Here is a 14,273-nt window from a genome sequence, read left to right on the forward strand (position 1 = left end):
ACTGCATCCTTTGTATGTGTGGCAGAAAGAAAGAAGTGGGAAGATCTGGTAAAAGGAGAGCAGCAGCAGGCTCCTAAGGAAGGGTCTTGAAAGCTTGTATCCTATTGGCCAGAATGTCTGTCATATGGCCACACTAAGCTGCAAGGGAGGCTGGAAGATGTAGTCTTTATTCTATTTCTAAGGAATAAAGAGAAAAAAATATATACGTGCACATATATACAAAATATGATCTTAATAAGAAAATGCTTTTTGAGGCAAAATGTAGAGAAATGCAAAAATCATGAATACTTCGTTTAGACCTGATCTTTTTACTCAGATATGGAACATCAAGTTCCACAGAAAAAGAGAAAAAAAGAGATGTATTCTATTACAGTCTAGGGCCAGTATGTCTAAAAGTTAGTTATAATAAATATTGAATAATGAGACTAATATCTACAGAGTTCTATTGGGCACTCTGTGAGTTGTAAGCTACAAGTATTCAAGATCATATGGAAACACGACAGCTTTTCTTGAGTAAGATCTGTGCTCAAATTTATAATATGGTGCCATTTTCTTGTTCTCTCTATAAAACACTTTTTAAAAACCTGAAAATGAGATTATCTTTCATTGGTAGGACTCTGTAATTCTGCCTCTAGAATTGGTTCTTTGTGGCTTCCCTAAAAGAGCACATTATTTCCCCCAGCACCTTTGACTTTTCTTATCTGGTTGCCCAACCCCCTTACTACACCCTCCCCTTCCCAGACCTGCTCTTAATATCTCGGGGCACCAGCCTGTTGCTGTGGCTCCAGTTTGTAATCTTAGCTTTCTGGGAGGTTGAGGCGGGAGGATCCCTTGGGCTCAGGAGTTCGAGACCACCCTGAGCATGAACGAGACCCGTCTCTACTAAAAAAATAGGAAAATTAGCCAGCGTCCTGTTGCGGGCCTTTATTCCTAGCCACCCGGGAGGCTGAGAGGCATGAGGATCCCTGGAGCCCAGGAGTTTGAGGTTGCAGTGAGCCTAGGCGACTCAAAAACACAAAAAACAAAAACAAAAACCTCGGGCCTCAGGCTCCAGACCCTTGTCTCCTCTAAACTTAAAATGTTAACTCTCAGGTTGGAATGTAACCACATATTAATAAATAAAATCCTGCAACCAGTTAGTGACTAATAAAAACAGGTGATCTCTTTAAGGTGTTTGCATTTTTTTTTAAAGACTCTTTAGGTACAAAACATTCATTCAAGGTGGTTCAGCTTTATGTATAGAATTTCAAGCACCATGGCAGGTACGTTAGGACTTTTTTTGGGTGGGGCCAGGAATCTTTTAATGCCCCTAAATCAAGTCTATTCAATCCACTACCTCTCTCTTGTTAGGATATTAAAATGAATATTTTCGTTAGAATAGTAGATATAGTAGCTTTAAAAAGTATTTTAAAAGCTATTTGTTACAATTTTTTTCATAAATTGTTTTCATCAATCCAATAACTTACAGAATGTCTTTTATTGAAGGTGGCAGAACATATTCTCATTGACTTAAAAATGAATAAATATAAAACATTAACACATCGAAGGAAGGTAACCCCAAAAATATCAAAGCGACCTGAATCCTCTTAGCTGAAATTTCTCACCCCAGCCAATTAGGTAAGTCCTTCTTTAGTTCACTTTTGGAACCACGTCTAATATATTTGACCAGAGGGAGTAGCCTCAGAGTATGGTTGAGAAGAAATTGATCAGAAAGAAAAAGAGAGAGATATGAAAAGTAGAATGTTTCCAAGAAAGAGTGGGATTTAGGGTGGAGGCTGGAAAAAACTGGGAGCGTTCATTTAGTTTTTGCTTCCCACACGCCAGGGCCTGTTAGCGTCTCCTCCGGATGGGTGCTCCTAATCGACAAATTTCGGATTCCGATTATCTCAGGAACATGAGTTACCTCCTCGCTCACAAACTGGCTTGAGGAGGGGAGAGTAAGGCTGGGATGGGGAGGTTGGGAGAGGCGATGCCCGCCTTGCGGAGCACAACATCTGCTGCGTTCTGCCGGGAGCGTCTGTCAGGCAGTGGGAGGAAAAAGCGCTCGGAGCCACCAGCCCACTCTTAGGCGAAACTCTCCTGAAAAACAGCCCCTCCTCCCCCAAGTGTTTCGGCTGGTTTCTTTAGGGGAGTGGTGGGAAAGGCAACTTTTGGGAACTTGGAGGAGAGGTGTGGGGAGAGGGGAGACCAGCAGAGAACGCGACCCTACTCGGTCCTCGCTTAGGACTCCCATCCCCATCAGGCGCAGTGGGCGGTGCGGGCCAGGGCAGGCTCCGGAGCTGCTGCGGCGGCACAGAGGCCGGGCGGGGCGGGCGAGGGCCCGCAAGCCGCAGTTCCCCGTCCGGCCTTGCGGGGGCGCCGGCGTGGCCGATCAGGTGACCGAGCGCTAGTCCGGGGCTGCGGGAAGCGGCCTCGTTCTCAGCAGCCGGAGACGCCGCCGCCGCCGCCGCCACACCTAGTGGAGGAGCCGGGGAAGGCGGCTCGTTGGGGGCTGGGCGGAGAGCGCCGGGAGTCGGGGCGGAAGGGCGGCGGGCAGAAGGCAGAAAGCTGCCGGGACGCGGGCTGCTGCGGGGGAAGGGGCCCTTAGGCGTCCTGCGCGGCTCGCTCTGTCACCGGCGCGGGATTGGGGCGCGAGGGCCATGGGCGCGCTCCCCTGAGGCGGAGGTCGCGGGCGGGAGGGGAAGAGGCCCGAGAGAGGTTGCTGCGGAGGCCGCGGGCCGGTGACGGGGCGCGAGGCGGCCGGCGGCGGCACCACCACCACCACCACCATGTCGCGCTCCGTGCTGCAGCCCAGTCAGCAGAAGCTGGCGGAGAAGCTCACCATCCTGAACGACCGGGGCGTCGGCATGCTCACCCGCCTCTACAACATCAAGAAGGTGCGCACGGGCCGGCGAGGCCGCGGCGGGGGCGGGCGGGCCCAGGAGGGATGGAGGGTACGGGAGGCCCGGAGGGTGGGGGCGGCGGGCGGCGCCGATGGCAGAAATCTCGGCGTCGCCGCTTCAGGCCCGGTCCGGGGTCGCCAGGATGCGCCGCGGCCTAATGCGGAGTCCCGGGCGCCTCCCTGGGTGGTTGGCCGGCCGGCCGGCCCAAGGCGGAGAAGCCATTTCCCGGCTCCCAGCGGCGGGATCGGGCGCTGGGCCCCGCACGGGTGAGGGGCACCGCTGCCGCCGCCGCTACTGCTGCCCACTCCTCGGCCCCCCTGACCTCGGGACACGGGGGTCCGTAGGCGAGGGAGGGTGGTGGGTGGGCGAAATTCTAGGGGGGATAGGAAAACTTGGGTGTTCCATAACTGAGATTGAATAGGGCTCTGGTGGAGATGGCAGCAGTGAACAGGGCTTACACCCCAACATCTCAATTTTTGGTGTGTAAGTGTGGTAATGTGGGAAAGGAAGGGCTAGGCGAATGAACCCCAAATCACTTTGCCACTTTATTTTAGATTGCTAAGTGGCCATTTGAGAGCGTGTTGACGATTTGGGGTTATTTCATTTTGAAGGTGGGAAGGAGGGGGAAGTGAGGGTGGAACCAATTTTCTGAAATACTTTTAGGCTGTGAGTCACTAGAACAGGAATAACAACCTTCTCTCTCTTCCCTCTTTACTCCTCCTCATCTTAGTTTTTCCAACCCTGTGTGATAGTACCAAAACGCCATTTCTTGTTTTTCCAACCCTATGTGATAGTACCAAAACACCATTTCTTAAAGTTCGGTGTCAGTACAAAATAAAGACTAAATATGCTGCTGTTGCTGCTGATTTATAGCATAGTCTGATATTTTGAGTAGCTCTAGTTTACAGGCCCATTGTAAAGCTTTACATGTCTTCAGATTAAGGAGTGGAAGACTACACTGGAAGTTGAGAACGGTTGATGTAAAGATAGAACAAATACTACATTTATTTATCTTGGGAGAAAATGAAATCCCTTTCGTTTTAAGATAAGGTTGGCAAGTTTTAAAGAATTTGATAAAGAATATTAAAAAGATTTTTTTGTCTAATCAAATGAGGTTTGATGTCATATGTTTGTAATTTTTTTTGTTAGCTTTCTGATATATCATGGATATTACCTTTTAGTTTAATCAGAGCAGTAGATTGTGGGTTTTGAGTTAGGGCTGCTGAAGAAAGATTATTTTTTTGAAATTCATATCAAGGGGTTCAAGGATAAAATTGATTTTTTCCTACAGTTTGATGTAGACACTGTAATTCTAAGCAGATGACTGTCCTGGCTTTATAATGATAAATTTTGGATAAGGACAGCTATGTTCTCTGGCACTGATTGCAAGGATTTATTGACTTTAAACCCACTGTAATTGGGGAGAGTAAGTGCAACATGCCTATCCAGTTTGTTACATTTTATGTGGCAGGAGCTTAAGTGTCATTACAAAGAAACGCTCTGCATTTATAACCAACCAAAGGAGCCTTAGTTATAAATTTATGTAGGTTAGGAATAATTTAATTTTAAATGGTAGTACTTACAGGTTGTATTGACCTGAACTTTTTGGTGAGATTATGCTCCTTAAAAAACTTGGAAATTGGTTCTTATGTGAACTTTGTCCAAAAAACAAGCAAGTCAGACATTACTAAAAAGTTACTAGACCTGTGGTATTGTGGTTAAAGGAAATGGTTATGATGGTTTCCAGAAGAGGAAGTGAGAGTAACATCAAAAGTGATTTGGGTATTTGGGCAAAATACCATTTTTTTAAGCATTCATTAAACATTTTTATAGTATAAATGCAATCAAACTTTTTAATGGTTCACTTTCGTAAATAAGATTAAATGAAATTCTAAGCATTGAACTCTTTTAAGTCCAGTTCATTGCCTTTTCGCAAAAGCACTATTTTTTCACTTCCTGTTTTGGGAAACTTCAGCCTCTTGTATTACTGAGCTAGTGAAATTTAAAATGAATTGAATGTAATCATTTTATAATCCATGTCAAAAATTTTGAGTATTGAAATGTTATATTTCAGGACTTGCATATGTTTATAGTTTCTTGAGAAATATATTGCCTACCTTGCCTGATTGTGAGATCAGGGACTGTGTAATTTATTTTTTCAACTACTAGTATTTAGGCCTTACCTGGTACATGAGGCCTTTGGTTAGGCAGTGTTGAAATGAATGAATTTTGTTCTCTTTTTCTGTGTGTGTGTGTGTGTGTGTGTGTGTGGTGTGTGTGTGTGTGTGTGTGTTGCTCTGGTTTTAGTAATAGCTTTGGGTTTGCTCCCTGTGTGTAATTTTACATATAAATGAATTAGATTTTGGATCTTTCAGCCTATAGAATTGTTTTGTAAGACTGGTATATCTTCCCAGCTGGGTAGGGATTGAAACATTTGTTCAAATGTCTTGCCAAAGAAGTGAGTAAGATCTGTTCACCATGTGTTTATAAGGTTCATGCTGTCTGCATTCTTACTGCATTGTAAACCACATAATCTTTTCAATCTCAATCTCTAGTCCTCAGAAAAACCTTCCACCTCATATATATCTCTGCCAATCAGTTATCACATTTTTATTAATGCATGTGCATATTAGGTTGTCTACCAGGTCTTATTACTCTGCTCTATTTCAATGGGAAGTATACAATAGAAATGATATTTTAGTGAGCAGATGCAATGCAAAATACTTTAATGATCTAAGTAAAATAAGTTATAGTCAGTAATATGCTTTCATACTTACTAGGGGGCTGTAACATTTCATTAGTCAAAAAGTTTTTGAGATCTTACTATCTACAGGTTGTGGGAATTTTAGGGAACTTGTAGTTTAATCAAGGATGTAAGAACACATAAAAGGATTTTAGGGAAAAGACATGAAGGTGATAGGAAGTTTTACATTTAAATTTTTTGTTCTTTAATTCCTTAAAGTTTTACTTTTTATTAAAAATATATATCTACCCTTTTCTAGACCTAATAATGCCACTGACTTATATAGACATTTTAAAAATTTTTAGGTTACTTTTATGTTTGTTTTTTGTTTCAGTCAATATCTCTATGCCCAGGCTAGAGTGCAGTGGTGTCATAGATAGCTCACTGCAACCTCAAACTCCTGACCTCAAGTGATCTTCCTGCCTCAGTCGTAGCTGGGCTGCAGACACTTGCCACTATGCCCAAGTAATTTTTCAATTTTTTTTTAGAGACGGGGTCTCTGTATGTTGCCCAGGCTGGTATATCTGTTGTTATCGCGTGGCAGGTTGTGTGGTGGTAAGAATAAGAGCACTGGCCCAGAAGTTAAGATGACTTGCATTCCAATCTTCATTCTGTCACTGAGAGTCCTGTAACATTGCGTAGGTGATTTGACTTCCTTGAGTTTCACTTTTCTTCTTCTGTAAAATGAGGAAAATTAACTGTAAAGGGAACATTAAAGTCTATTCCAGCTCCGATTATATTTTGTTTGTCATGAAGGTAGGGTAGAAGTTATGGTCCATTTTAAACAGTAAATGAGTTCGGTTTAGCTTAGTTTTCTGTAAAGTAGGGAGGGTAACGTGTGCTCTGTCTCCTTCACAGGATTGTTGGTGAAGATAAAAGGATGGTAATATGTGAAAATAGTTTAAAACTTCTATGACCATAAGCTAATATTTATTTAGGAGTCTGAGCACCTTTTGAGGGCAACATTTACTTTTCTGAAATTTTCCTGCTGTTCAACAAACCTCTCAAATCCCAAAGAAAACATTTTGCTGAGTTAAAAAAATTTTGGGGGGGGTCATTTACTCGTTTTTTCTTTCTCCTTTCTTTTCCATACCATTACCAACGTGAGATTAATCTCTGTATCAAAAAGATCTCAATACTTGCATATTTCCCCTCTTGTTAAATTATTGCCTCAACTGTAAAGGACAGAAAAGGAGTAAAAACCCACTCCACTATTGCAGATTTTTTTCAATGGAGTATTTTTGGGGTTTAAATATACTTTTACTTTTTAAAAAATTTTTGATTAAAGGAATACAGTTCTTTTCCCAATCTGTTGCTTTGTATACTTACATTTTAAGAAAATTAAAGGAATGGACATATTTAGCTAGCCATGTTCAGTATCTTAAAAATGAGGAGACCAAGATGAAAAAAATATGTCAATGTTAAAAATTCTTGTCCTTTCTGGTTAGTGTGTTTAAAAATCTAACTCATATTCTTCTTGATAATTTGCTAGCAGTGTTAGCATGAAGTAAAATTCCAACAGTAATTTTGGGTCAGGTTCAGTGAATGTCCATATTATATGTTACTAAAACAACAGTTTCATCCTTTCAAACCTTCTAGGCCAATTGTCTAATAATAATTATACATAATAACAGTAATGGTAGCTGTCATTTGAGACTTTAGTATATGCTAAGTGTTTTGTATTTTTTTCTTTTATATATCCTTAGACCTATGATGTAGATAACCTATTTTATAGATAAATGAATTTTGGAGAGGTTAAGTAATTTGTCCAATTTACTTTTTTTTCAAAGTAAAAATTTATATTGGCCCCTTCCTTTCTCGACCCCAAAGTCTGGTCTCTCAGCTTAATTATTTTTGTCATTAGATTTACAGTCTTTAGTGAAATTTTTGTGATAGAGATTTCTTCTGAAACCTGCTTGTGGAAGATGTAATTCAGTTGCAACCACACAATAACTTTAAAGAAATATGCAATTATATTACAGAAATAATTTTACCTTTTGCTGTAGAGTACTTACAAAATTTGTATGAAAAGACCATTCTGATCATGTTATACCAGAGTGATTATTAATGGAAACTTCTGTTTGTCTTTGTAATGTATGAAAATGAGAAATAATTTAGAATTAGGAATTGAAAAATTCAATTCAAACTTTTTTTTGGGAAATATATTTTGTGTTTACTTTTCATGTTAAGTGTATGTTTCCTTTATGATTATTTTTAAAATTTAGTCCCTGACACATTTTAAAATGTACATGCTGAAAATACTAACCACATAAGTAATACTAAAGAAAATAAACAGGAAATTTTGCTTAAACTGAGGGAAGGTAGTTGATCCTTGGACAATGTGGGAGGTTAAGGGCGCCAACCCCCAACACAGTTGAAAACACTTTTAACTTTTGACTTCCCTAAAACTCAAATACTAATAGCCTACTGTTGACCAGAATCCTTACTGTTAACATAAACAATTGATACACATATTTTTGTATGTGTGTTGTGTGCTGTATTTTTACAATAAAAAAAGCTAGAGAAAAGAAAATGTTACCAAGAAAATCATGAGGAAGAGAAAATATATTTACTATTCATTAAGTGAAAGTGGATCATCATAAAGGTCTTCATCCTGTCCTTTTCATGTTGAGTGGGCTGAGAAGGAAGAGGAGTCTGTTGTGCAGTCTCAGGGGTGGCAGAGGTGGAAGGAAATCCGTGTGTAACTGGACCCACACAGTTCAACCCTGTGTTTTTCAGGGGTCAACCATGTATAAAACAGAAAGGTAGGTGTGAACTAGAAGAAATAATGAAATAGCATTTATCTTCCTTAATTTTAAAAGAACATGCAATCAGCTCATCACTTGAAGATATTTTGTTTTTAATTTTGAAATTTCAGATATCCTTTTTTCATTTTATATTTTTATTTTTGAAGTCAAATGTTTACATTTTTACATTGAGAAACGCTATAAAATGAATGATAAGAAATGCAGTTAAGAAAGCATGACCAGTAAGTTTGTTTCTTTCTCTGCTTAGACTTTATAAAATTAGTACTACTCCATTCTGTTCCTAAGATGTGTTTTTCTGTCTACTATTTTTAATATTGCATTTATTAGTAAATTGGTAAAATCCTCTTAATTTTGATCCCATTAGGAATTTGCAATATTGTTGTTAAACTTTGATAAATTGTTTATCTGACAATAATGAGAACATCTCCCAATTAATCATTTCTTCAAATAATATCGTACTGGAATGTTTTACTTAAATAAGGTAAAAAACTTCATAACCTTTTGGATTGTTAGATTGCAATTAGGGTTATATATGTGCCAATTTCAAAGGAATTTCTTGTTTTAAGTGAAAAAACCCGAGCTGGAAAATATTTCCTAATTGCATAGTTGATTACTGTAAATACTTGACAATAATAAAACTGCATCTTTAAAACTGTTTTATAAGCCATGAGCTATTCTTTCTCTAATATTCAGGTTTTTCTTTTTTCTTTTTTTTTTTTTTTTTATAGAGACAGGGTTTTGCTCTGTCGCCCAGGCTGGAGTGTAGTAGCATGATCATAGCTCACTGCAACTTCTAATTCCTGGGCTTGAGTAATCCTCCTGCCTCAGCCTGCCAAAGTGCTGGGTTTACAGGTGTGAGCCACGGTGCCCCACCTAGTTTTCCTTTTCATTTATTCATTTACTCTCATTTATTAAGTGTCTTCCCTGGCTTTGGTGAAATGGAGGTAAATTAAGATAAAGTGCCCATTGCCAAGAAAAGATTCCAGTCTGGGAGGGATGGGACGGAGGAATAGTGACATTTGTGCTTGGTTTTGAAGTATGAATAGGAGCCTCCGCCAGGCATTGACAAGGACTAGCCAGTTCAGATTCCAGAACTTTTGTTCAGTAGAATATACATGCAGTCCTCAACTTACAGTGGTTCGACTTAAGGATTTTTCAACTTCATGTTGGTACAAAAGCTATTGCATTCAGTAGAAAGCAATATGATACTCTTTTGTGATGGTGGGGGTTAAATAACCAATACTCTGTAGTGTACTGTGTTGCCAGGTAATTTTGCACAACTGTAGGGTAATGTAAGTGTTTTAAGGTAGGCTAGGCTAAGCTATAATGTTCAATAGGTTAGATGTATTAAATGCATTTCAGCGTGTTATGTTTTCAACTTAAGATGAGTTCATCAGGATGTAAAACCTTTGTAAGTTGAGGAGTATCTGTGTAAAGATACAAAATACAGTCATGCACCTCATAACTTGATAAACAATTTACCTCATATACATATTTTTACTATACTTTTTCTGTTTCGATACATAAATACTTAATGTGTTATAATTGCTTACAATTTTCAGTACAGTAACATGCAGTACAGGTTTGTAGCCTAGAAACAACAGGCTATACCGTGTAGGCTAGATGTGTAGTAGACTATGCCATCTAGGTCTGTGTGAGTACATTATATGATGTTCCCACAACAATTAAATCACCTAATGGCACATTTCTCAGAACTCCAACGTTAAGTGATGCATGACTATATATGAGTGTAAAATACTCTAGTATAATGTTCTTCTTATAGGCCTACAACCTCTAAACTTTTCTGTACTTATTTTCTTTTTTTTTTTTTTTTTGTTGAGACAGAGTCTCACTTTGTTGCCCAGGCTAGAGTGAGTGCCGTGGCGTCAGCTTAGCTCACAGCAACCTCAAACTCCTGGGCTCAAGCGATCCTACTGCCTCAGCCTCCCGAGTAGCTGGGACTACAGGCATGCGCCACTATGCCCGGCTAATTTTTTCTGTATAGATTTTTAGGTGTCCATATAATGTCTTTCTATTTTTAGTAGAGACGGGGTCTCGCTCAGGCTGGTCTCGAACTCCTGACCTTGAGCAATCCACCCGCCTCGGCCTCCCAGAGTGCTAGGATTACAGGCGTGAGCCACCGCGCCCGGCCTTCTGTACTTATTTTCTAAACTATTTCCATATTTATAGGATATTCTGTGAGTTGAGAGACCTGGATAAAACTCTGATACTAGTTTTTTTTCCCTCTTTGGACAAGTTATTAATATTTAACCTTTCTGGGCTCTAGTTTAAATACGGTGAGGAGATAAGCGGTTCCTAGCCTGGGATACACAAAAATAGAATCATCTCAGAAGGTTTTTAAAAATTTCATACATCTGGAAAATGTGTGAAAATTTCATACCTGAATCTACTGAATCAGAAAAACTCTAAGTAGTTCTGTTGCTAAGAACTACTGAAATAAGTAAAATATAAATTCTCAATACTTCTAATTTCTTAATCTAATAATTATTCATTGTAGTGATTTAATTTTATTGTCTGGCTTATAACTAAATTTCTGGAAGTCTGCACTTTGGCTCTCTATTAGCAAAACCAACTCCATGGTACTTAACTTGCTTTCAGCTTCTGTTATGCTCCAAGCTATATTTTTTGGTTTTCTAAGTCATGCTAGTCCTGTTGATTCTAACTCTTGTAAACTTAAATAGGTATTCCAGTCCTCCTGCATTTGTAGAATACTTCTTTATTAGCTTCATAGGTTAATAAGAGAATTAAGTGAGTTAATACATATGAAGTATTAGTATAGTGCCTGGTACAAGGGTAAAAAGTGAATGTTGGGTGCTTAGTTTTATTTCTGGGGCTTGGAACATAGAGGACAATTAATAAATGTTTCTTTTTTCCTCTGCTTAATCAAGCTTAAGACAATCTTTCAGAAACTATTCTGTTTTACTGCCTTATATTATAGTTTGATATACTCTCTCTGCTAATATTTTAGAAGTATGTTCTATAGTAGTCCTTTAAAGAACAATTTCCTCTTAACAGCAAAAGTGTGACAATATATGATTCTTTAATATAACACCTCTCTTTCGTAAACTGAGATGATCCTGTGTATTGGAAGCTGAAAAATTTTTCAGGGTAACAGTGACATATACATCTTCTTGTGAATTGAATCCTCATTTGAATCACTAAAATTTATAATAAAGAATTTTGTTTTATTTTTTTATTTCAGCTTATTATGGGGGTACAAAAGTTTAGGTTATGTATATTGCCCATGCTCCCTTCCCCCCCCCCAGTCAGAGCTTCAAGCGTGTCCATTACGCAGATATAATAAAGAATTTTGAAGTATATAATGGGTTGAAGTTTTTCTGAGTTCATGAATTTTCAAAAACTAGAGAATAACCATAATTTCCATATCTTTAGATCTATTATTAGCTCCAATTAATAAAATAATATTAATTTGAAAGTATTTCTAATAATTTCAGTGTACTTCGCTGTCAAGCCTCTTACTCCAAACTGTTAGCAGTGGATTGCTTTTTTTTTTAACCTACCCAAGCTCAAGGGGAAGTGCTGATTTAAAGCTGATTGGCCAAAATACAAGTGATACACAGGAGAAAAAAATAATTGGAAAATTAACTCCTGTTACTAGAATTTAAGGCTTGTTTTGGTCTTGATAGATTTTCCAGTTTTTACTAACAATTTTCATTATTTTAAAAATAGGAACATAAAAGAATTATAGGTATAAATTGCTTTTATGGTCCATAATCTCAGATAATGTTTATTACCAGGTAATCTCAGGTACTTAATACTTCCTCTAAGTATTAATTTCAATTTGTTGAAAGCTCAGGGGAGGCCAGGTGTGATGGCTCATACTTGTAATCTTAGCACTTTGAGAGGCTGAGGCGGGAGGATTGCTTGAGGCCAAGAGTTTGGGACCAGCCTGGGCAACATGGTGAGACCCATTTCTACATAAAATAGAAAAGTTAGCCATGGTGGCATGCACCTATGGGTGGGTAGTTGAGGCAGAAGGATTGCTTGAGCCCAGGAGTTTGAGGTTGCAGTGACCTATGATGATGCCACTGCATTCTAGCCTGGGCAACAGAGTGAGACCCTGCCTCAAAAAAAAAAAAAAAAAAAAGAAAACTCAGGGATGAACATCATTCCCTTTGTGCCTTCAATTTTGCAAAACCTGCTTTAAAAGCATTTCTAATAATTTCAGTACTTTGCTATTAAGCTTCTTTAGCAGTGGATTGCTTTTTTTTTTTTTTTTTTAACTTTGACTAGTTACTGAGTCACTGTTAAATTCCTCTTTCTAGCATAAATTGATCACATTTTTATTTTCCTCCTCTTTGATGTGATTCAGGTGGGACTGGTTTCTGTTCCCTCACAAATAGCATTCTTACTCTGACCCCTGAGATTTTGTTCATTTTTTTCCCTTTATTATATTAAAAAATAAGTAATTTTGTTCTTCAATATTTTGGCAATGGAATGTGTTTTATGGCTGAGTTAGAGATGCACTTAAAAAATAAAACTGAAGCCAGGCCCCTAGTCTAAGCTACTGGGGAGGCTGAGGCAGGAGCATCGCTTGAGCGCAGGGGTTTGAATCCAGCCTAGGCAACACAGCAAGACCCCTGTCTCAAGAAAATGAAAAAATAAAACTGATTCAACTGATCATGGAGCTCCAGTGGTATAGTTGGTTACTGTGCAGTACTTACTGTGATTGAACTGATTCAGCTTTCTACCTTGATAGTAATTACTCTGTTAAAATTTTAAGTGGCTAAGGTATTGAAAGAGTGAAGCATGTTTTTATACATTATTTTTGGGGTGCGTATATGTAAAATTATTATTTTTTTAGAGAGAGTTGTCTCGGGTGGATCCTCCTGCCTCAGCTCCTCAAGTAGTTGGGATTATAGGTGTGTGCCACCATACCTGGCAAGGGCATATATTTTTAGATAAGCTTTTCTAGTGTTTTGGAATCAGATATGAATTTATATTTGTGTCCTGTTAGTTAGTAGTTATGAAACCATGAGCAAGTCACTTAATTTCTCTGAAGCTCCTTCTCTGTTGACTGTTGGTTTGGTAGTAACATTATATTTAGGTCATTAATTATGAAATGTCCAATTTTGAATCAAAGGTTTAGTTTATTATATCTCAAACAAGAAGCAATACAGTTAATCAAAGTATGTGCCTAAACTATCAACACAGTTTTGCCACCTTAATGGTAGCTTGTTTATGCCAGCAGCGAAGAAGCCTGGAGAGTGAGTAGCAATCAAATCGTGAAAGGCATTTTCCACAGCTTATTGAGAATTGAATATTTTTCCTTGCAAGAAGTGGTTCAAAGTCTGAAGAAGTCGTAGTCAGTTGGTGCAAGGGCTGGTGAATACAGTGGATGACAAGAGAGTTTCCAAGTCCATCCTCTGTAGTTTGAGCAGCATTGTTTGTGCAACATGTGGTCAACGTGTCTTGCCAGAGGAGCATCCTCATCATTTCATCCAGTTGGTTACAGTAGACATCTGCTGTAATTGACTGACCAGGTTTCATGAAGCTGTAGTGGCTGATAACACCACTGGACCACCAAACACACACCATTAGCTTTTTTTGATGAATGTTTGGTTTTGGACTGTGTTTCGGTACTTCGTCTTTATCCAACCATTGTGCCGAATGCTTGTGATTGTCGAAAAGAATCCATTTTTCATCACACATAACAATACAATGTAGAAATGGTTCGCCTTTATGTCGTTACAGCAAAGAAAGGCAAGCTTCAAGACGATTTTTCTTCTGATGCTTGTTTAATTCATGTGGTACCCATCTATCCAGCTTCTTTACTTGGCCGATTTGTTTCAAATGTTGTTGGAATAGTAATGTCAAACCTTGCTGCTAATTCATGTG

General features: G+C 38.9%; 1 protein-coding gene across 2 annotated transcripts in view; it reads left to right on the top strand.

The window, feature by feature from the left end:
• Positions 1-2,661: 2,661 nt before the first annotated feature.
• The window catches only part of NCKAP1 (NCK associated protein 1), a 98,818-nt gene continuing 87,206 nt past the window's right edge, over positions 2,662-14,273 (top strand). Inside the window, exon 1 of one of the 2 annotated variants that reach the window (XM_069491864.1) lies at positions 2,662-2,876. In XM_069491864.1, coding sequence (XP_069347965.1) covers positions 2,769-2,876 — 108 coding nt within the window. In that variant the 5' untranslated portion in view covers positions 2,662-2,768. The remainder of the gene's footprint in view (positions 2,877-14,273) is intronic. The other variant, XM_069491772.1, reaches the window with a different exon arrangement.

The sequence above is a fragment of the Eulemur rufifrons genome, chromosome 1 (genome assembly GCF_041146395.1).
Source record: "Eulemur rufifrons isolate Redbay chromosome 1, OSU_ERuf_1, whole genome shotgun sequence".
Lineage (NCBI taxonomy): Eukaryota > Metazoa > Chordata > Mammalia > Primates > Lemuridae > Eulemur > Eulemur rufifrons.